The sequence below is a fragment of the Trachurus trachurus genome (assembly GCF_905171665.1).
Source record: "Trachurus trachurus genome assembly, chromosome: 12".
NCBI lineage: Eukaryota > Metazoa > Chordata > Actinopteri > Carangiformes > Carangidae > Trachurus > Trachurus trachurus.
In genome coordinates this window covers 5,283,259-5,307,445 of record NC_139908.1, presented here as the reverse complement: position 1 = coordinate 5,307,445, position 24,187 = coordinate 5,283,259, and the positions used below count along the sequence as shown (strand labels likewise).

General features: G+C 41.1%; 3 protein-coding genes across 3 annotated transcripts; all 3 read right to left on the bottom strand.

The window, feature by feature from the left end:
* Positions 1 to 765: 765 nt before the first annotated feature.
* Positions 766 to 6,144, bottom strand: slc25a46 (solute carrier family 25 member 46). Its single transcript, XM_083983308.1, has 8 exons — positions 5,712 to 6,144; positions 4,722 to 4,764; positions 4,547 to 4,604; positions 4,373 to 4,450; positions 4,131 to 4,231; positions 3,986 to 4,042; positions 3,646 to 3,703; positions 766 to 3,015 (listed from the first exon to the last, which is right to left on the bottom strand). Exons 1-8 carry the CDS (start codon positions 5,986 to 5,988, stop codon positions 2,398 to 2,400), a joined length of 1,290 nt encoding a protein of 429 aa, XP_083839434.1. The 5' UTR covers positions 5,989 to 6,144; the 3' UTR covers positions 766 to 2,397.
* A 1,182-nt stretch (positions 6,145 to 7,326) lies between these two features.
* slc31a1 (solute carrier family 31 member 1) lies at positions 7,327 to 20,329 on the bottom strand. The gene is made up of 6 exons (XM_083983845.1): positions 20,119 to 20,329; positions 15,247 to 15,282; positions 11,860 to 12,041; positions 11,679 to 11,751; positions 10,714 to 10,882; positions 7,327 to 9,043 (listed from the first exon to the last, which is right to left on the bottom strand). Exons 3-6 carry the CDS (start codon positions 12,034 to 12,036, stop codon positions 8,842 to 8,844), a joined length of 621 nt encoding a protein of 206 aa, XP_083839971.1. The 5' UTR covers positions 12,037 to 12,041; positions 15,247 to 15,282; positions 20,119 to 20,329; the 3' UTR covers positions 7,327 to 8,841.
* A 1,093-nt stretch (positions 20,330 to 21,422) lies between these two features.
* On the bottom strand, positions 21,423 to 23,634 carry atp6v1g1 (ATPase H+ transporting V1 subunit G1). The gene is made up of 3 exons (XM_083983956.1): positions 23,447 to 23,634; positions 22,352 to 22,452; positions 21,423 to 22,168 (listed from the first exon to the last, which is right to left on the bottom strand). Exons 1-3 carry the CDS (start codon positions 23,526 to 23,528, stop codon positions 21,995 to 21,997), a joined length of 357 nt encoding a protein of 118 aa, XP_083840082.1. The 5' UTR covers positions 23,529 to 23,634; the 3' UTR covers positions 21,423 to 21,994.
* Positions 23,635 to 24,187: the final 553 nt, after the last annotated feature.

Here is a 24,187-nt window from a genome sequence, read left to right as displayed (position 1 = left end):
AGCCATCAACATCATCATCATCATCAAACAGGTTAACGAATTAATCAAATTAATTAGATCAAGCAGGATAAATCAGGAGGTAAAACAGTCAATTCACAGAACTTAAATTAAACGTAAATATGCAGACTGTTTCCTTAAATAAAGTCTCTGCTTAACTGAAGTCCAAGAGTGTGTATGTATGAGTGTAGGGGTGTATGTGGGGAGGGGCAGGGGTTTGTATGTGAGTCTTCAGGGGGCCAGTCCGTTCCAGGGAAGGTGAGGGAGTGAAGTGTGGGAGTGAACGCAGTTCAGTTCAGTTCAGTTCATAGGAGTGTGCATGTAGGTGTGTGGGGGAGGGAGGGGGAAAAGAGAATCCAGTTCCGGGCAAGTAGGAGATGGGGTATGTGTGGGTCAGGTAGGGGAGGGAGAGGGAGAGGGAGAGAGAGAGCAGGAGTAATTCTCAGGTCAGACAGGGAGAAGCCAGGAGAGTTTGGGGTAAAGGGGACTTATCTGCTGATACAGGGGTACACGGTTGTCCTCCGACCCGAAATGATAAAACATGATGAAATATTTCAACATTAAAAAAAACACATTTAACCTCAAGATTTTAAGAAAAAAATGAAAAATAAAAAGCAAAACAACATTGGGGATCAAAACATATCACTGTTAAAAATGAGAGTAAAACAAAACACAAAAAGTTTAAAACACAAACAACATATAAAACATAACACATATAAAATCTAATTTAATGAAGACACAAAGAGTCGTCGCCACAATCAGGTGATTTTATTTTTCTACAGTTTCAACAGGAAACGACAACGAAGCAACAAAAACACTTTGATTCAATGGTGAAGTTTAATTCGATGGGTTTTTGTCCCCCAGACATTTATTTTGAAAAACTGACGTCATGTTTAAGTGGTTTATTTATTTTTGACTTGTGACTATTGATTTAAATAGTGATTGAATCTAAATCTATATTTCAATACATTTTAATTTAATTTTTTTTTTTACACATTTATACAAAGACGTTGTTTCACAGCAGCTGGAGATTCACCTGTCTGCAGGCGGCCAATCAGCTGTCAGGATATAAACACAAGCACAGGTTCATGACGTCATGCTCTCATGCCGGGAACAGAAAGTGACACAGCGTTCCCACGGTGGCGGTTTCTTGGAAAGGAGGAGGTGAAGTGGTCGCCAAGCAACGGGGGGAGAAAAAAAAAAAAAAAAAAAAAAAGTAGAGACGGTTTTGAAGATGAATGAAAAATGTCTCCTTGGTAACACTTTACTTGAATAGGTATTCATAAGACTGACATAACACTGTCATAAACATCAATGAATACTTATGACAGCTGTCGTTAAGTGTCATTCGGTAAGTTATGTCACTTTTGATGCAAAGTTGACATTATTTGAGATGTCCTTGTTATGAGAACTTGACATAATGTTTAAAGTTTGGCAATTAGGTCTGTTATGACAGTTTTAATTGTCTTTATGTCAAGTTTTCAGAACAAAAACATCTCAAACAATGTCAACTTTGCTCCAAAGTGACATAACTTACCGAATGACACTTAACGACAGCTGTCATAAGTATAGGATGAATCTCCTTGTTGTTTACAACTACTTCCGGGTAGAAAACCAGCATTCGAACAATAGTGACAGACGAGAGTTTTGCTATATATATCTACTTTTTCATGTCACTATATCGTCGTTTAGACTAATCTGATGTTTGTAAAGTCTATAAAACCAATGATTGGACAAACATTATTTACATGTGCACATTTTTGTAATTAGTCATGGTTATCAGAAATTAGCCGGGCTAACGGTTAGCTACCTGTTTAACTTTAATAAACTCAGTGACTCAATAAACGGTCCATGAAAAAATATTTTCTCCAGCGGATATCTGAGTTACAACATGACTGAGCTAACTGGAGTAGTTTTCATGTCGTGTCCCACAACGGGGCTACCGCCGTTAGCTTAGCTACCGTTAGCTGTCAGCTGAGCCACTGATGCTTTCTAGACACTGTGATTCCCCCAAACTGAATAAATACAACACATAGCAACACAAAACACACACACAGAAATAGTAATGTTTCTTCAATCATTTCAGATTTGTCTAAACGGTGATAGGGCGTGAAAAATATGATATATAGCTAAACTCTTGTTCGTTACTATTGATCTCATTCAAATTACGTGCTGGTTTTCTACCCGGAAGTAGAATGTAAACAACAAGGCGATTCGGTCTATTCATTGATGTTCATGACAGCTGTTATGTCAATCTTATGAATACCTATTCAAGTAAAGCGTTACCGTCTCCCCTGTGGTTACTATGGTGAAATGATGTCACAGTCACATGGATCGTCCCCGACCTGTCTGTGGGAGCTGATGCCGTGTCTCCATGGCGACGCCTCTAGCCTCTAGCCTCTAGCTGTGCTTCCCGTCCAGCAGCAGCAGCCGCAGCAGAGTCCGGGCGGCGGCGAGCAGCGCGCCGTGCAGAGCGTACTGCGCCGCCAGAGCGCCGAAGCCCCGGTAGTAGCCGAGCGCTCCCTCCTTGCGGCGGATGGCGTGGAGGCAGTCGGAGAAGCCGTCGTACTGCGTGTTGACGGGCAGCACCAGCGGGCTGCCGACGCCGCCGTTCCCCGCGGCGACGGCCACCACGCCGTCGGTGGCGTCGATGATGGTGCGCGTGCCCTGCAGAGCGAGGCGGTGCAGCGCCGTCTCCAGGGGAAACACCAGCACGTCGGCCACCAGAGTCCCCGCCCACGCCGCCGCCAGCTCGGGGAAGTAGGCGTCCAGCGGGTTGGACGGCTCGGCCCGCTGCTTGCTGCTGCCGCTGGTCCGCTGGTGCAGCCACAGCACCACGCGCTGCACCGAGGCGGCGATGGCGTAGCGCAGGACGGCGTGCAGCGCGGCGGGAAGCAGCAGGCAGCTGAGAGGGAGCAGGCGGCGGCTGTGAGGAGCGCCGACGCCCAACACCCGGGCGACGCCCTCGCGCACACAGTCCAGGAGACCAGAGGACGCCTCGTCACGCACGATCTCACTCTGAGGACAAAAAACACACCGCCACATCACCCGTTATCATCAATATTTATAACAGGGTTCCTACAGCTTAAGCCAAGTTAAATTTAAGACTTTTTAAGACTTTTTTAAAGCCACTTGAAATGAAATTTAAGACCGACTTCATAATAAACACAAATGCAGAAAAAAAAAACACCACATCAATTACATAGGGTTAGGGACAATTTTACCCACTTCCAAGATAAAGTGACTGCTACATGAACATTCGATTGTGTCTCCTTCCAGCTGTCCTTTCAAAATAAATGCATAAAAAGTCCGGAAAAAAAAGCTGGAGGCGGGAGCTGGAGGCGGTGAGAAATTTAGCGTTGACGGCCGCCACTAACTTCTCTATGTCGAAATGTTACCAATTATTTTGAGATTTGAGACTAATTACAACCATAAAATCCCACTTATCAAGTGTTAACATTTTTAAGACCTTTGAAATTTTGATTTAAGACATTTTAATGCCAATTAAGGCCTTGTTTTTAGATTAATGAATTCAATGCCTTTTAAGACTTTTTAAGGATCCGTAAGAACCCTGTATAATCAATAGTTACACCGATCAGTTCCTAAATCAACAAGCGACTGGTTCATAATCAATTATCAATAACTGACCTGGACCGTCTCAATGAGGCTGGAACAGTAAAACGGTAACGCCACCACCGCCGTCAACCTGCAGGCGAGAGACAGAGAGAGACAGAGAGAGAGATTGCTTTGGCAATATGTACAATGTATGTCATGCCAATAAAGCCATTTGAATTTGAAAATTAGAATTTAAATTTGAGAGAAAGTGATTATACAAGTCATTGAAGAAGAAGGAGACGAACAGAAACAGAAGAATAAGAACAGGAGAAGGAAGAAGAAGAATAGAAACAGAAAAAGAAGACTAGAAACGGAAGAAGAAAAAGAGGAAAAGGAGGAGGAAGAGAAACAGAGGAAAAAGAAGTGAACTGACCCTTTAAGCAGTAAATGTCCTGCCAGTTGTTTCCAGCTCCACCTGTGAGGAAGCTCCCTGAACACACACACACAGTTACATCACTGTAGTAACACACCATAATATCCGACAGTACACAATGGCTGCCGTGTGTGTGTGTGGTTACCGTGGCAACGGGGTGAACTCGCTGATGATGCCCTCAGCTCCGAGTGTGATGCCGTGGACGATGAAGGTGCTGCCCATCCCCTTCCACAGCGCCTTCGGCCCCTTTATTGACAACCAATCACATCACTAATAACTGATCACGTTCATCGATTATTATTATTATTATTATTATTATTATTATTATTAAACGACACTTTGATCGCAAGTTATTGTCATTAAATATCGGATGTCGTTCGTCCTCACCTGAGCCTTCGTGATGGAGCACATGACGGCGACGGCGCTGAACGGCGTCAGGTGGTAACAGCGGGCGTGGTAGTTCACCTGCAGCACACGTGAAACATAACCATGGTTACAGGGAACAGGATGATGTCATGATGATGATGATGGCGATGCTGATGATGATGATGGAGAACCCACCTGACATTGTCTGCGGAAAACGATGCAGGGATGAGCCAGGACGTTCTCTGTGAACAGACTATACACACACACACACACACACACACACACACACGTTAATCAGCTGCTTTTATTCTGAAAAGTCTCTGATGTGACGCTCACTTATTTTAATCACAATAAAGACGTCTTTACCAACCTGACGAGTCCGATTCCAAAGCCCGCGAACCGATTCAGCTGCTCTGAAAAACAAACAACACAAAACAAAATAAATATTAAATGACAAACATTATAATTCCCCTCATTAACTGTTATCAATCAATTATCACCAGATTCTCATCAATAAATTAACACTTGGTTGAACTGTGTCATTTTAAGTGTTACTTATTTAAATTAAACACTGCCACTCTTTTATATCTATTATTTTTAAGTATTTTTGTACTGCTGCTATATATTTTTCTTGCAATACTCTTTTCTCTTCTTTTTAGTATTTCTATCAGAATGTATGGATCAGCTGACGGACTGAATCTATCTATCTATCTATCTATCTATCTATCTATCTATCTATCTATCTATCTATCTATTATTATTATTATTAGTTTATTTGGGAGGGACAGTGCATGCTAATGAACATTTCTTCACTAGGAATAAAATGTAAGCAAGCCGGAGTGTAGCCAAAGGCTAATTTCCATCCGTTGTCCCCTATCTATCTATCTATCTATCTATCTATCTATCTATCTATCTATCTATCTATCTATCTATCTATCTAAATGAGTACCTACTATTAATTGAGATATAAATAGATAAAATTATTAAATAATAATATATAAAACTAATTAGTTAGTCAGCTAATTATCATCATTAGCCTCCTGTGTTTCTAGCAGGCTAACTGTCAGTTAGGTCACAGGGTTCATCCCATTTGTTTTCTATTACTCGTTAGCATGTAGGCTAATTAGCACAACATACTTCCATTGAGTGTCACTGGTTGTCATGTTTTTATTCTATTTTATTATCTTATTATTATTTTACATTATACACACACCCAAAGAAAATAAAAACTATAACAAAAAACCAAACTAAATATATGTCATCTATTTATTTTGTTGTCATGCTAGCCTGTTTGCTAACCCCCCCAGTAGCAGTTAGTTAACCATGTAGCCGTTAGCTCGCTGAATGCTAGCCGACCTACCGACGGGCGGGATGCCGGGCTGCGGAGCCTCCCAGCCGGCTGCGGCTCCCGGAGCTCCGCCGTGCTCTCCCAGCAGCTCGTCGTACTGCGGCGTCCGCTCTCCTCCGGGGTGCAGGTTGCGGCTGCCGGGGATGTCCGGCGGGGTCGTGACCCAGTGGTGGTGCTGCAGCTCCGCGGGAGCTCCGGCGCTCCGGACCGGGTAGTTGGCTCCGTAGAGCGGGTCGTCGCGGCCGCGGTAGCCGAGCCCGTCGAAGCTGTCCGGCCGCCTGGAGGCCATGGGCGCGGCGGCGAGGGGACGAGCAGCGGGAGGACCGAGACTGAGAAGCGGCTAGCGGGTATGAGGGGAGGACATGGACCGGAGACCCGGGGGAGACGGTTTATGGAGGAGTCGAGTCGTCCCTGTTGATTTGACCCAAACCAAAAACATCCACTTGTCACCTGCTACCCGGAAGTTGTCGCTCTTCTTCTTGACTTCCGGCGGCCGCAGGTGCGACTCAACACCGCCCCCCACCGCGTGGAGGAAGAGGCATGTTGTTGTGGGATGTGGTGGTTGTATGATAAATTAACAATATAGGCATTAGTGCTGTCAGAATAAACGTGTTATTCACCACAACTGATTAACAACAAAATAAAAATGGGTCAAAAATCATGGTGAACTTTTTGTGCTAAAATTCAACAACTGAACAGACCAGGGGGATATTGCAGTTCATTGTCAGTCCTTTCAAGAGTCAAATGCATGCTAAATGCATAGTTTTTAACAGGTTGAGAGTCTTCTCAGCTTTGTTGTTGTTAAACAGTCCAAGTACGGTGCCATATTGCTGGAGTTCAACAATGAAACGAAGAAAGCAGGGTTTCGATCCAGACCATTTTGATTTGTGAATATGAAACTTTCCAAGAATAATTAGGAGTTGTATTATGTAGTCAGTGTTGCTCTCCATCCCACCGAAAACAAAATACAGCATTACATCAAACACAGTAAATTGTATAGTAATATACATTTTTCCATTTACAAAGTCTTGCATATCATTCCAAAATTTATTTGAGTGATGACAGTGATAAAACAGATGAAATATTATAAGAGGCATGTTGTGGGATGTGGTGGTGGTATGATAAATTAATAATATAGACATTAGTGCTGCTGTCAGAATAAACGTGTTATTCACTACAACTGATTAACAACAAAATAAAATGGGTTAAAAATAATGGTGGACTTTTTTTGCTTTAAATAAAATCCTAATATGGGCAGAGATCTTAACCCTAAATTACAATGATGAATAATTGACTCATAGTGAGAGATGTAGGTGAGGCCTTCAGTCTGCACCTGAACCTCAAAATGATCCAAAATACAGTTAAATAATATGAATAAAAATGTTTTAAACTGTGATGAAACAAAGCAAAATCATTTTGCTTGAAAAAGGTCTAGTACCGAAACGTCGCAATAAATTCTGCAAGTTGGCGTTGTGTGCGGGAACTCTTCTTTGTTTAATTTGGACTTAATTGTCATCCTCCGACGCACCTGCCAAGGAAGTAGATGTGCGAATTTGTTTTTTCTTAAACTGTGATGACAAACTCAGTTGTCAAAGTACCTAGACGGACCTACAGACAGACGAGCTGATCACCATCTTCATAAACTTTATTTTATAATTCCAGCATTTGTGACAGTTACATTTTCATAACATAGATTTTCTGCTAAAAGTTTCCTTCATCACATTTGAATCATAATCATTCTTTTCTCTTTTTTCTCTACAGGAGGAGTCGCACTGAGAGGATCAGCTGAGGCTCCTCGGCCGGGACGACGTGGACACGTCTGTGGACGAGCTGATATTCAGTAATCGATCTGTCCCTGCAATCTCATTGGTCCTTACAGTAAACTCCGCCCACCTCTCAGTGTGAATCCATTAAAAAAACAAAAAACAAAATCACAATACATCACAATGAGAATCCACGAGAGCACAAAGGTTCCTAATGTCGCATCCTGACGTCGGTTCTCCACCTGCCTCAGACAGGTTAAAGGTCACAGACAGGTCAAAGGTCACAGACCCACAGACACATCGATGTGAACAGCAGCTCCAGTCAGTAGTTCAGGCTTCATCAGGACGTCGCCACTCGTCGGCCGCGTTAAGGCAAACGGTGTGGGGGTTAAGGCGCCGGGAGGCGTTTGGTACAAAGTTCATTATCTCTGATTTTTTTGTTTCAAAGAGAAAAGCTGCAGACGATGAAAGTAACGTTTCACACTGAGAATGAAAACGTCTAAATTCAATTGGCCGAAGAAACAAAAGACAAACAACAACAGCTGATGTTTGAATACAAAAGTATGACTGGCCTCTGTGAGCAAACAGAACAAAGTGTAAATGTTTCAGTGTTGTAAAATAAAACAAAATCGAGGTTTGGTTTAATCGGATTAAATTAGAATCAAAGGACCTTAATGAAGTTCTGATGTTTGAGTGTTAATGTCAGTTTCACATTTAGCTTGCTCATGGATTCATGTAAATTATGTTTTAATTACAAAGAAAAGTTTAACTACAACAAAAAATATAAACTTTTTCCCTACTTTTTTTTTCAGTTTTAGTTAAATCAAAGTCTAAACAAAAATATCGGTTAAACACGATTCTCTATAAATCATACTAAAAAAAAACAGCGGTTTAAATACTGTGATGATTGGTGGCTCCTCTAATGAGCTGCTAGCATTGCTAACTAAAAAAAGAAGTGCATATAAACTATTGACACTAACATTTTTCCAGTTGACATGGCACAGAAATGGAAATGAAAAGTTAAAACATGGTAATTTGGCCAATCAGAATCGTCTGAAGTGATCTCGGCTCTGATTGGCCAATTTCCCCACCACTGAAAAAAGACAGGACAGGAAGTGATTAATGTTTTCTGCAAAACAAAAATCACCAAATTTGTTTGTTAGTTAGTGTGCACACTAACCTATCACGAGGTGCTAGCATGGTAACGTTTTGAATTTAGTGTCTAACTCGATTAGCCGCTAACGTCATGGTGGTTTGTTCCATTAGCATGTTGGCTAGCACGCTAGCTAACGTAGAATAAAAGTGATTGTTCGCGTTTATAGATTGTGATCAGCCCGAAAAATTAAACCTCATGTTGTGAAGCCGATTAGCACACGGAGCTAATGGCAGTGCTCCGTTATGTCGACGACCACCGCCTTCCTCCAGCTGAACAGGAAGTAGCCCATGCCGGCGCCGGCTGCCACGGCGATGCACAGGTAACCGTTGTAGGTCATGAAGACGAGCATCAGGAAGTAGCTGACGACCACCTGGATGATGTGGAGCAGGGTCTGTACGAAGTGGGCGGGGCTTAGCATCCGCTGCCTAAAAAGAAAAACACAACACAACACAAGCGTTAGTTTTTATAACAACATTTAATCGTCTTGCAGAAAGTTAAAGGAGACATATTTTGCCCCTTTTCCACAAATTTAAATAGTTCCCAGGTGTCTTAAAGACGTGTCTGTGACATGTTTTGGTCGAAATCCCCCAAGGATCAAACATCACAGCTGTTTTCATCCGTTCAAAACAGCCCTGTTCAGAACGGCTGGTTTCTGTGCCTGTCCCTTTAAATGCAAATGAGCCACTGCTTGCCCCGCCCCCTCTACTGGTGACATCATTGTCATTCAACTGAACGAACAGCTCCTAAAACCACATGGACTTTAACCTCAGGAGCCTGAAAATTGCAGATTTTTTTTTGTCAATTCTCACATTTTGGAGGCTGGAAGGCAAAACAAACATATGTTAAAGAGCCTTCAAAAAGTGGTATTTCCATAATATGTCCCCTTTAATTCAGAGCTGTAGCACTGTTAGTGTTAGCCTTTTTGTTTGCCATCACCATCACTTTCGGACGTGACACCACAACACCAGAAACAGACGGGAACTCTTCAGGTCTGTGCGACACTGATGACGTTAATTTTTCATTTTAATAAACAACAAAAGACGACAAAGAAACAAACAATGACGAGTTTTGCAACAAGTTGAATTGAATTAAAATATGACAAAATATGTTCTTATACAGGTGTCTGAATGCTTTAAAATTTAAAGTTTCATCATCAGCGTCGCACAGAAACTAAACTCCGCCCAGTTTATCCTGCAAAAATAAAGCTTCTTCATTAGCATAAATATCAGTGATCAGTATCAGTCGGACCACAGTATCCAAAGCAGAGCAGGAGAACAGGACCTGAACCAGAACCCCAGTGAGAACCAGAACCAGGACCAGAACCAGGACCAGAGCTGGTGCAGTTACCTGACAGAGGGTCCTGAGAGACGGGACCTTTTCCCAACAGGAGGCTCCTTCTGAATGTCAATCACTGAACTGACATGAACAAATGATGTTACTGACGATCGCCTGACTGAAGGTTTAGGTTTCCTGTGACTCTTTAAAGATTTTAGTGAGTCCATACATGACGTGTTACAAACTTAATTCAATTGTTTTTCAAGTTTTAAACAAGCAATTGTTCAACTGGTTTGTTGTTGATGTCTTTTATGCGTTATAAATATAAACTTTTCACTTCATTGAGCAGACTTTTTTTTAATCTACAGTCAGTTGTGAAACACTTGTACACTGATCTTTTCTGGTTGTGATGTGGAAGGCTGTTTTTTTTTGTTTTTTTTTCATGTTTTGATCAACAGCTTACGGCGTATGTATAGAACTCAAACCCCCACATCTCATGTTCTCTCACAGAGGATAAAATAATATCCAAACATTTACCTTACAGACACTGAAAACAAAACAAAAACAAGACACAAACAAAACAAACGGGGAAAAAAAGGGAAATAACCCACTCACAATAAACCAAAAACTACCACAACAAAACAACACTCTTTTAAATTTCCCCTCGGGGACAAATAAAGTTAATTGCATTGAATTGAATTCAATTGAATTGAATCGAATCGAATCGCTCTTTTTCTTTTACTCTGCCTTATATCGACCCAGAACGCTAATTCTGCCCTTTACTCCATATATTATATATTGTCCAGTGTGTGGTACCTACCCAACCGTCTTGTGCGTTTCCATGAGAACCGTCCCGTCGGCTCCGGGCAGCGGCATCGAGTTGTAGCGGACGTTGACCTGACTGCGGCGCAGCAGATACTCACGGCCGATCTTCAGCCCCTCGTACAGGATGGCCAGCAGGAAGACGCCGATGCACGCCCCCGCCATCTCTGATTGGACAACGGGAGGAGGGGGAGAAGTCAGTCAGTCAAATATCACACAAAATAGTCTATTTCCAGTAGTTCAAGCCAAACATTGAGAGCATATAGACAACATTTCCATAATAAAAATGCTTTTTTAAAATTGGTCTTTTGTAATATTACATTTTTTTGAGATACTGAATTTAAGGTCTTCATTAAATGTAAGCGATTATCATTACGATTAAAATAAATTAAATAAATAAAGGCATTAAATGTTTCGTTCTGTGTGTAATGGATCTATATAATGTATTAGTTTAAAGGGATACTTCACCCAAAATCGATAATTCAGCAATTTTCTACTCACCGTCATGCCAAGGAAGGGTTTGGAGAACTTTCAGAGTCATCAAAACGCTTTTGTAGTTCCAGGGGCGGCAGATAGTACAGACGAGCAGTATGGAGGTATCTGGATGTTTCATAGTGTGTGTTTTGGACGATTCAAAAGTGAACTCTATCCGCCGCCATTATATGAAAATCCGTTTCCAGCCGGACCCCCACTGGAACTCCTAAAGCGTTTTGATGACTCTGAAAGTTCTCCAAACCCTTCCTTGGCATGACAGTGAGGAGATGATTGGTGAATTATCGATTTTGGGTGAAGTATCCCTTTAACTTTTTGATTTGAATTACTGACATAAATAAACTTTTCCATGATATTCTAATTTATTGAGATGCACCTGAATGAGAAGTGTAAAAATGTAAACACTATAATGGTGTGAATGAACCATGTGACTGAATCTCGGTGGTGTGGTTGTGTGGGTTGACCTCTGACCTCCGGGGGAGTTGATGAGCAGCCCGGTGAACAGCAGCTCCACGTTCTCGCAGCCGAAGTAGAAGGTCATCGCCTGCAACGACACGTTACCATGTTAGCTCGTTAGCCTGTTAGCTCGTTAGCCTGTTAGCTCCGCACCGCTACATGTAGTAGATACATGTGATAGGCTCCGCCCACTCACCATCCCCATATGTCCTTCATGGCCGCCACCACCACCACCATGTCCTCCTCCCGTTCCTCCTCCTCCTCCGTGGTCATGCCCGGTCGTCATGGGCGGCGCCATGGTGTTGTGATGATGGGCGTGGTCCATGTGGTCCATGCTGTGGTTCATGTGGTTCATGTGTTCCATGTGGTTCATGGCCCCTGCAACGAAAACAAGACCACACCTGTTAAAGAGACACCTTCTTCCACAAATTAAAACAGTTCCCAGAAGTCTGTGACAAGCCTCAGTAAAAAAGATCAAACATCACAGCTCGTTTCATCCTCTCAAAACAGGAAAAGAGTAGAAAGGCCAGCAAAATGTCCTTTTGGTGTTTTAATGAAGCGGGTGGCGAGGTACAAACGTTTCGACAACAATGGTCTTCCCGCAGTGTACAAAGAACCAGGAAATGCAAATAAAATATACCCAAATGTATACAAATTGACAAAATACAATTCATATATCGCACAGTTAAGTAAATAAAGTGCGAAATGAAATATATGAAAAATAAAGGCCAAGACAAAGCACACTTTAAGACAAAGAAAAATAGTAACAAAATTCAGATCATAAAACACAGTGAAGTAGATAATGTGCATATGAAAAAAGTACTATGAGAGTACTGGCCTTTCTACTCTCTTCATGCTTTTTTGAGCCGTGGTTTCAGTGCCTGTCCCTTTAAATGCAAATGAAACCACAGGTAGGGGTGGTATTATGCAAATTCGAAAACTAGTGACATCATTGCCAGAGAACCGAGGGAACAGCTCGTAAAACCACATGGATTTCAACCTAAGGAGCCTGAAAATTACAGATTTTTTTATGAATTCTCACATTTTGGGGGCCGGAAGGCAAAACAAACACCCAAAAAAGAGCCTTAAAAAAAGTGATACTTCCATAATATGTCTTCTTTAACACCTGTCGGAGATCAGGGTTTAAGTGAATCTGCAATAAAACGGGCGTTATTATTTGCTCTGAATGCAAAGATATCAGTTTCTTATCAATGTGGCCTGAATGCAGTGAAAATACCTTGTTTTGTGGGTCTTTATTTTGTGCAATTTGATATTTATTCACTTGTGAATATGCTCTGAATGCAGAGATGCATTAGAAGTCAAATATATCATTTTGTTGGTCTCCATTTTGTGCAGTTTGATTTTTTTTTTTAATTCACCTCCGTACATGCAGTTGTCATGGTCCTCCTCAGTTTCATTCATGTGCTCTGAAATGCACTTTGCTCAATAAAGAGCAAAATTAGTTTTTAAAGGCTTAAAAAAAAAAAAATCTTGGTTTGAATTCTATAAAAGTGGGTCGCGACTGAATGACCATGGGAAAATGTGGAGCCCAGAGTGAGACTAGTTGAGAACCCCTGGTTTAAACACACACATGTCAGACTCAAGACCCAGGGGACAGAACCAGCCCGGCCATTATTGATATAGTAGCCTATACTGATGTAGCGCTCACAGTAAAAAATCCCACAATATACTGCAACAACAACAGCCACCGTTGACGGTTCTTATGACCAAACAATAGATTGACAAGTGCCAAGTTCCTGTTCGTTATGGACAAGATGGCATGGGAGAGAAAACTAGGTATGTATAAGTAGATGTGTTGTTGTTTTTTTACATCCTTCCCTGAAATCACAACACAGTTTCCATATCTGATCTATTCTCATTTGGCTTGAAGCCACCGTTATTTTTATTTCCTTTCCTGTATTTTATTTCATTGAGAACATTCATATATCTGATTCAAAAACAATGTCAGTTTTATTTTATATCAGTCTGTTCAATAAATGTCAGTACTGGTCGGCTTACTGTACAACAAACTTATGTTTTACATCTTGGCCCCTTGTATGATTGAGTTTGACAACCGATTTAGCACATTCAATGTTGAGTTTCATTACACAAAGTTGAATTTAAAAACTCCTTTGAGGAGGGAGGGTCCAAGTAATTTAACATATTTGAGCATTTTATTTTAACTTTTTACTTTTCCTGGTAATTAGTTATTTTTATCATGTTGTAACTCACTTTTTTATGGGAAAGTAACAAGCAACTACAACTAATGGCTTTTTAAAATCAACGTGTCCAACACTGGGGGTCAGGTCTGAGTCCAGGTCTGAGTCCAGGTGTTATGTCACTTTAACTATCAGGTAACACAATGAACAATGAACAGGTCGTGAACTGAACAAACCAGTTTAAAGATATTTTTATGACATTTCTACGTCTCCGTCCAACAAATGTTGATGTTGGACGGAGCGACGGTACTCACAAACAGTTCACACGCACAGTCACACTTCACCTGAACCTACACCTGCTCCAACTCTCCGTCAGTTTAAAGGGATAGTTCACCCAAAATTGAAATTTCACTCATTATCTCCTCCCCCTCATGTGGACTAAGGGCTGGGAGAAGTTTCAGAGTCCTCCGTGGCTTCTCTGAGTTACAGGGGGTCTCGGCGTAGCAGTGCATGTCCATATGACGGTTGCAAATGGATACCAACTGTCCCGAAAAAAATTAAATAAGTCTATATTTCAAGCTTGTTTTGTAGTGGAAGCTCCTCTTCCTGGAGCTTCCACTACAAAACAAGCTTGAAATATAGACTTATTTAATTTTTTTCGGGAACAATTTCGCATTTCGGGGCTTCAATACAAGACGGACATTACATACGAGCAGCATGGAGGTATTTAGATGTTTTTTGGTGTGTCTTTTTGTTACGAAGACAGTTGGTATCCATTTGCAACCGTCATATGGACATGCACTGCTACGCCGAGACCCCCTGTAACTCAGAGAAGCCACGGAGGACTCTGAAACTTCTCCCAGCCCTTAGTCGACACGAGGGTGAGTAGATAATGAGTGAAATTTCAATTTTGGGTGAACTATCCCTTTAACATGACTCAGCGTTTCACTGGTTCAAAACAGATTTCTACACTGACAGTATATAATTAACGTGTCTGTGCGTCCCCAGTTTAAAAAAAAAAAAGCACTAATGACATCACAACAGGACCGTAACCGCAGTAACAGTCTGACATCACTGAGCAGATGTCCGGCTGTAATCTGATTGGCTGTCAGGCCCCGAGGCTACGGGAGGGCATAAAGGGCCAATGAGAGCGCTTTATTAATCCCGTCTGCCATCGGCCAATTAGATCAGAGCATCGTTACCATTAACTGGAAGGTCGGCCGTCGCCGTCGGCAACACTTATTCCCTGTTTTCTGTTCCTCGGCTTCACTTTGAGTTAGATCACAGACGTCTCTTTCTCTCTCTATAAACTCAGTTAAAAAAAGTTTTAACAGAAATAAAACACTGTCATTGGCCAGTCGCCGCTGTCCTGCGCTCTGATTGGCTGATCTCATGACGGCCGTGCTCAACTGTCACAAACTCACCTGAAGACGCAGAGGGACGATCGAGCTCTGAAGAGACTGTGTGACAGAGAGAGAGAGAGAGAGAGAGAGAAAGGTCAGTGTCTTTCACAGCCAATTAAAACAGATAACAGCTTCAGCCAATCGGACGCTGACATGATTCTGAGACGGCCAATCGGGCGACAGGAGGCTTCCCGACAGCCAATGGGAAGCCGAGGATGAAACCCGTTGAACTCACCTGTGCAGGTGTTATCAGTGTCGAAGGTCGTCGACACGGCGAACGTGAGAGTGTGAACGTAGCAGAGATCAATACTCTGATCTATAACTGAACATAAATGCTTCGTGTAAGATGTCAAGGTGTTTTATTGTCCTAGTCCTGCCTCTTGTACCTTTTTATGGTCATTGTTTTTTATGTCTAACATCAACCTGCCAATGGGACTGGGGATGGAAATTAGCCACTTGGCTGCAATCCAACATATTTAACATAATGTCAATGTCCATCAATATGTACTGTTCCCATTTTTTATTTTTTTATTTTTGAACTTTTCATTTTTCATTTTTCCACAAAACAAAACATTCACTGACATAGGACCATATGAATTGAAATACAGGTAAATAAAATGCAGTAAAAATACTATAAAGAGAAATCGCACGGAGAATAGATATTTGGACCAAAGGGAGTAACAGCAGTACAATATCAATCTACAGTCTTATAATAACCCATATTCCTCCATGTTCCCTTTTTTTTTTTAAATAAATAAATCTGAAATCTGAAATCTGAAACATATGGTTCATTATCAATTATCCCATTAAGTTAAAGACTCTCAACGTGATTGATTATTGATAATGGATCAATTCCTCAATCTGAGATCAGTTTTGTTAAAACGTGTGACACATTGTGGTCGGCTCGGTTCAGAAAGCAGCTGGTGGTGAGTCGAGGGACCTGTGTGAAAGTCCGTAAATCACAGCTTCTAACGCCACTGTATTGATCACTGATTCTACTGGAGATCAATGATCAGGTGAAGAAGCTGTGCACAGGTGTACACACACAAACACACACACACACACACACAAACACACGCAGAGGTATTTGTCACATTATTGATGATCAGTCTGTCAATCATTGACACCGTGCAGGCGCCGACCTTTGACGCCGACACAGTCTCATGAAATGTCCCGGTTCAGAGGCGTCCTGCGTTTTAACGATCATCAACTAATTATCATCTAATTATTATGATGTGAGGATAACAGAACATATGAAACGCTCCATTTCCTTTCGTACTGTAGAAAGTACGAGGAACCCTGAAATATTTTGGAGCTCTGATGAGTAAAAACTTAACTGGTTGTTTAATTTCAATGTGTTTAAAACTTCTAATTTTATTTCCAAAGCCTGGAGAAGAAGACAGGATAGTTTGTTTAATTAATCTTTGATCAGCTCCTCTGACGCTTGGTGTTGTTTTCTCTTCTATTTTTCCTCCAGAGACGATCTGATTGGTTGCTCCTGAGGATTTGGTTGTTTTAACTGTCGGCCTATTTGTCTTTGTTTGTTTGTTTGTACTCTGGTCCCAGTTTGTTTTGGGCATACGGATGCAGGCATGACACAATAATACAATTTCATTCATATCATCGAATTATAATAAAAGTCTCGTGTTAATTTTAGTTTGAGGGAAACAATCAATTAGAGATAAGTGACGTCTTTTACATCACTTCTTAAAACTCACTTTTACAGACTTTTAGGTGATGTCATCCTCTTTTTTTATATATATATAATCATCTTTTTATTGTTGCATAAGTTACTCCCTTCTATGGCTCAGTTCCCTATTCTACTTAAACTCACTGTCACTGCTCCTCCTCTGTTGCCTCATTTTACCTCACAGTTTTACGCCTTCTTTCTATTTGAACTCTTTTATCCCATCTTTTCTTCATCTTATCATTATCTCATCTCAGCCCTGGTTTCTTGTTTCCTGTGCAATATTTTTTATTTTGTAACAATTATTTTAACCTATGTTTCAATTCCGCACTTAGCACTTTTCTTATTTTTCAGTTTTCTTATCTCTCGTGCGTATTTAATATTTTTATCTATTCATCCTGGTAGGTTTTTAGGTCAGTTTTATTCATAATCTATCTATCTATCTATCTATCTATCTATCTATCTATCTATCTATCTATCTATCTATCTATCTATCTATCTATCTATCTATCTTAATTTGAGTCCTCCTGGTCTCATTTTCTTGTTGGGGTCTTGTGTTGTTGCTGTAATGTTCGGCCGGTCCATCTCCTACGTTTGTATGTAACTTGTCTTCCGTCGTCTCTAAATGTTGTTTTTGTCAAGCACTTTGTAAACTTGTGTTTTTAAAGGTGCTTTTCTATATAAATAAAGTTACTATTTGTTAATATTATATTTATAAATCAACGTAAATGTGAAGATGTAGACTAGAGTGAGTGAGCTCAGATGTAACCTGATGAAGCTCATCTGTCCCACTGTGAGTCGAGACAGTGAAGGCGTCACGTCGAACACCTTTCATGTTTATGTAACTTATTAAATGAACTTCTCAATTACAGATCAGCCACCTGTGGACAGATGAAACCAGTAACGACACATATTTGACGATCAGGACGTTGACGTGTGATGACTTTTTGTTATTGATCGGATTCCCAATCACTTTGATTGTTGTGATAAGAGCCAGTGTCGCCTGTTGTGTTGATCCGAGCATCACTGTGCTCTTTTGTTCTGGGAACTTTCTCTGTCCAGGAAACAGATTCATTCTCTCTCTGGATCTCTTCCCACGACAGAAACTCGTAGAACCAGAGTCTGTGTGGGAAACCGTCCAACTTAAAGTCGTGTGTACATGCATACACTAGACTCTACTAGATAGAGTTGTGGGACTATAGTCCGGTCTTGAGACCAAGTTTTACAGGTCTTGGTCTTTTATCAAGCCTTTCTCAAGACAACAGCTGCAGTGACATCATTTTTTAACCTTTTTTTTTTTAAATCTCTCTGTCACTCACTCCCTTTGGTTTATGTGATGAAATTCAATAACTTTCAGATGATTCAAACTGTTCCACTGAAGTGACACCTTGTGCAACCATCTGAAAAACTTGGCTGCACATGTGTCAACAGTGGGAGGACAGAGGAGACTGTTCTTCTGTTCAATACAAATATTGATAGATTTTATATTTAAAAAAAATAATCTTTTCTTTTTAGCTGAGGAGGAATAATGTAAATATCAAGCCACATGATTATTATATGAATGAATTATGCCACCACTGTGGCCCATCCCATATGGGATTACAAGACACATTTAATGACGAATACAAGAAAAAGAGACTAGAGTCATATTATGACTATTATTACCTCCCACACAGATGTGACACATAAATAAACGATTTAAGATTACTTTCAGTACTCAACTATATATCACTCTTCGTCTCATTGCCCAGGCCTTTTCAAGAAATAAAGAAAATGCAAATATATTCAACTGAAAAAGATGTTAAATAGCTTCTCAGCATCGTCTAACCACACAAATTCCTTATTTGGATCTACCTTACGAAACAATGTTTGTCTTATTATAGAGTCATATAAAGGACAGTAAAACACAAAATGAATTTCATTCTGAACCTCTTGGATGTCACATAAATCACAAATTATATTGTCTTCTGCTGTGCCAACATATCTCTGCCTGTCTCAATATAAATACCAAGAATACCAGCTCTCAATTGAGCACACAGGGATCTTTTCTTTTTAGACAAATTATATAAAACATCATTTTCTGGGCCAAATACCTGTTTTATTTCACAGTAAGTACGTAGTTTTGGTTTACCCCAAATATCTAATGTCCATCTAGCTATCTTTACTTTGTTGGAAAATAATTTATTTTAATACTAAAAAATAATTATAATAATTCTCCACTTTCTCTTTCGGTCTTCATATCCAGCTCTCAGCAAGATGTCATATACAGTATATGAGCCTCGTAACCTGCCATGTTGTATTCGTCTCCGTATCTTCTTTTAACTCATGTGTTTTTTTGCTTTTGTTTGTTTGTGTGTCTGTTTTTGTATCTCTTTTCTGTTTTCCTGCTTTTATGATGTGTGTGATTTTAAGTATAATATAATTCGTAATATTTTGAAACAGAGAATAATACTCGTGTTGAAGTAAGCCAATGTAATTGTAACAACAGAGAGGGGCAGGTACTATAAGTTTTCTTCATCCTGCTCCTTTTCATTCATGGTGAAAATGTGTACCTACATTATGTAAATATGTGCAACCATGTGAGAATGTATACCATGAATGAAATAAATCAAAATGAAATGAAACGAAATGAAAAGTATGTATACCACCACTGTGATGGGCAGTTGCAATTTCATTGTATTTTAATGCAGTGACAATAAAGGCTTCTTATCTTATGCCCCATTAGTCATTATTATGAGGACTGGTACTGACTACACTACAGTGATGGTCTTGGTTATTTATAAGCGACACAAAGTGCTTCACAAGGTTAAAAACATTGCATCACTAAGTTACACTACAACACGACGGACAGCGGCGCACGAGCTACTACTCTATAGGCTACTGTAAACTGGCGCGTGCTGTTGTTTCTTTTAATTAAAAAAAAATCCCTTTGAACCAGATTCACCTGTAAAACCTCATCAACTCGGTCCGGTGGTGCAGCCGTGGAGCCGTGAACCAGGTCACCACCACAGCGGGGGGTTCAGCAGACCGGAACCACGGCTCAGACCGGGACTCGAACCGGTTATTATGACTAAATTACAGTTATAACTCGTTTTCTCTGTGAGTTTTGTGCAGTGTGTGTATGCATGTGTGTATGTGTGCATGTGTGTGTGGTGTGTAGCAGCAGAGGTCACTGACACACACACACATCGAGCTGCTTCACCTACCGGCTCTTCTGCTGCGGCTTTGTCCTCCGATCCGGGTCCGACTCTTCAAAATAAAAGTTGTCAAGAGAAGAGCGAAGGATGACAGAGAGAGAGAGGAGAGAAGGAGAAGATGAACAACAAGAAGGAGGAGAGGAGAAGTGGAAGAAGAAGGGAGACTCTTCTCCTCTTCACCCGTCCGTCCGCCGCTACTTCCCTCAGCGTTGCGTCACGCGTACATGCGTCGGCCCACAGGGACTTCCGGGGTTTGGACCAATCAGAGCGCGAGTTGGGATGTTGGGGGCGTGGTCGCCTCGAAGCCACGTAAGCGCATTTGTCGGTGAGCGTCACATGGTTGGTGTCACGTGAGAAACGGTGCTAAAAAATAAATAAAGATAGATAGAAATTTATTGGTGATTGTTTTTTTTTTCCTACTTTCTTGAAAGAGCTCTTTATATTTCGTGATTCACTAAAAAGTATAAAATCTAAAAATGCACAATGTCTTTATCAATATTTATTTGATCTTTCCCTTCATCGGACCCCAGAAAACTATAATTGACTTATGTATTGTAATAGTATTATGATTCTAATTAGTCATGTTTGTATTTATTTATTTATCTTCCTTGTATTAGTATTTATTTTCATTGCTTTTCTGTTCCATTCATTACTGTTATAATGTACCTAAACGCTGGCATTTTTTTGCTCAGTTTCAATAAAGAGGGGCAAAACATTGGTGACAGAAGATACTTCATCTACGTCATCAGAAGTACTCCACTACTGCATAAAATACTTTGATTATTATCATCATCTATATTTACACTATTCTTTTTAATGTTATTTCCCTTTCTAATGTCATATCATATTTGTGTAAACAATATGCAATAAAGTTTGATTATCAAAGTAAAAGCAGAACAGCTTCCTGTTTGTTTTTACTTACTAAAATCAACATTTATACCATTTTAACCAGAGTCATTGAGACCTAGTTTCAATAAAGAGGGAAAAGAAAATTGGTGAAGTTACTTCATCTAGGAAATACTCCACTACTGCATAAAATACTTTGATTATTATCATTATCTGTATTTACACAATTCCCCCCCCTTTCTAATGTCATATCAGCACTTATATTAGTGTTAACAATATGCATTCAAGTTTGATTAAAAGTAAAAGCAGAACAGCTTCCTGTTTGTTCTCTAATCATCAAACTTAATTAGTTCATTTTTATATTTAACTGTTTGTTTTTACTTACTAAAATCAACATTTATAACAGAGTCATTGAAACCGAGGAACATTTTCCAGGCAGGAACACAAACGCCTCATCAATGTAACCCTTTGATTTCAGTTTCAGCCAATCAACAGCCAGTTTAATAGGGTTTTTTTTTTTAATCGTCATTGTCACAAACATCAACAGGAAGTCACATGTCACGTTGTAAACAGCAAAAAGCAACAAAAAATGGTCAAGTTTCACAATAAAAGTCTTTCTACTTCCTCCTCAGAGAAGAGCAATCGCACCTGATTGGCCGATTTTTCTCTCTCCTTGACAGACGCATGAAGAAAGGCTTTTATTTTATTGTTAAGATTTAACGAGAACAAAAAGAATAATTCAATATATATAAATATTTCATTGACATCAACACAGTAACAACATTTACTTATTCACGGAGTCGTCTTCGCACGGAGCAGGAAACCAACATCTCACCTTCAAAATAAAACGTTTTTTTAGGTATTCTCTGGTGACGTTTGGGTTGAAAATGAAAAACACAGAGTTTGGACTGATCAAAGTTAACAAAACTAAACATCCACATCTGCTTTCTTTGCCCCAACCCCCCCTCCCCTCTCCTCTCCTCTCCTCCCCCTCTCTGGTTTTCACTCCGCCCCGATGACGCGCCGCTCCGCCGCTCGCTCAGCCGGCCACGCGGTAGTTGGCGTGAAACTCTGGCTGGATGTCGCAGACGCGTCGCAGCAGCTCGCCCAGCACCGCCTCCCGGTTGCCGCGGTAACTGTCCTGGATGCGGCCCATCCTCTCGGCCGTGTCGCGGTCCACCTCCACCGCGCTGTTGCCGTGGGAACCAAGGGCCTGGGAGGACATTTAAATACATGTTATGTTAGAGAAGGGTGAACAAGCTTCAACGATACGCACAAAAAAAAAATGAGGAAAAGTTACAGAAAAGAAAAGTGTTATTATATTTTATGAATATTATTATTATTATTAATAATATTATTGTATGTGATGATGATGAGGATGATGAAGGGTTCGTACAGCCGCCTCCTTGGTCTTGAACTCCTTCTCTCTCTGCAGTCGATACTGTTCGATCTCGGCCTGAGCTTCTTCCTTCGCCTGCTTCAGGCGACGGTTTTTACCTGACGGAGAAAACAGACTCATCATCAACATCATCATCATCATCACTATTGTTATCATCAATCAATCAATCAATCAATCAATCTGTTGTGATCAGTGACTAAACTGATCAGTGATCAAAGAGTTGGACCAGGTATGTGTGTGTATGGATGAGTGTAATCAGTGAAGTGATTGTATCAAAGCATTTTAGAGAAGATAGAGCTCTCTTTTTTGTGTCTCTCTTTTTTATTTCTGTCTGTCTCTCCTCTCTTTCTTTCTTTCTCTTTTCTCTCTTTCGGTCTCTCTCGTTCTTTCTAACTTTCTTTGTCTTGTTCTCTTTCTTTCTTTCCCTTTCCTTCTTTCTTTGAGGGTCTAAGGGCAGAGGATGTTGTTATGATGCCATGTAAAGCCCTTTGAGACAAACTGTAAAAAGGGGCTATACAAATAAAATTGCCTTTCTTTCTTTCTTTCTTTCTTTCTTTCTATCTCTCTCTGTCTGTCTGTGACTCTCTCTCCCATGACTTGGTCACATGACTCTGACTTCCAGGAGCTGCGACGTCAAGTGCATGACTAACATCACAGAGAGACAGACAGAGACGACAAACCGATCACACTAATATGATAATAATAATAATAATCATAATCATAATAATATATAATTATAGGCTATAATTGATATATCGATCCTCTGGAGTCTGGTGGCCCATGCAGCTGGTTCACCTGGAGCTGGATGACACCCGAGTCTGTGGTTTGTTTAGACCGGCTCGGCGGTGACAGTGTCGGGGTCTCGGTGAGGAGGAAACCCCTCCGCTGACCGGTGACCTACGGGGTTTACCTGCCTCCCCTGCACGGCCACATAACCGCCGTTAACGGCTCTCATCTCAACGGCTCTCAGCTGCTAACAAGCTAACGGGCTAACAGGCTAACGGCTCTCAACGGCTCTCAGCTGCTAACAGGCTAAACGGGCTGACAGGCTAGCGGGCTGCTGCGGGCTCGGAGGCCGTCGCTGCTACTCACGTTTGCGGGCCTCGGCCACCTTCTCGGCCGCTCTCTTCTCGGCCTGCAGCAGCTGCTGGATGCCCTGGGACTGGCTCGCCATGGTGCGGGACACGGGCTGCGGACGGCGGGGGAACCGGAGCAGAAACCTCGGAGACTCAGGGAGACGAAGGTCGATGGAGATCCGACTGCTCCGAGCTGTCAGCTGATGTCACGTCACGCTGCGGAGCGGTCATGTGATTTTGTCACGAGTGGGAGGAGGGAGAGGGGTGGAGGGTGGGCTGAGCTCCTCCTCCTCCTCCTCCTCCTTCTCCTCATCATCATCATCGCGTCTCAGCATCGCCCCCCTCTGGCTGCAGCCCAGTCCTGCAAGGCAAGGCAAGGCATCTTTATTTATATAGCGCATTTCATACCAAGGCGACTCAATGTGCTTTACATAAAGACAAAACATTAAAAAAAAAAAAAGAAGAAGCATAAGACAGAATAAAAACAAACAAAACACTGAAAACAGAGTTAAAAGCAAGAGCAAATAAAAGTAAAATAAAAGAAAATAGATAAAGTTTTAAGTTCTCAGCTATAAGCATGTGAAAAGAGAAATGTTTTTAACCTGGATTTAAAAGTGCTCACAGTTGGGGCTGATTTCAGTTCTGCTGGTATTTTGTTCCACTTGTGAGCAGCATAACAGCTAAATGCTGCTTCACCATGTCTGGTCTGAACTCTGAGCTCCACTATCTGACCTGAGTCAGTAGATCTCAGAGCTCT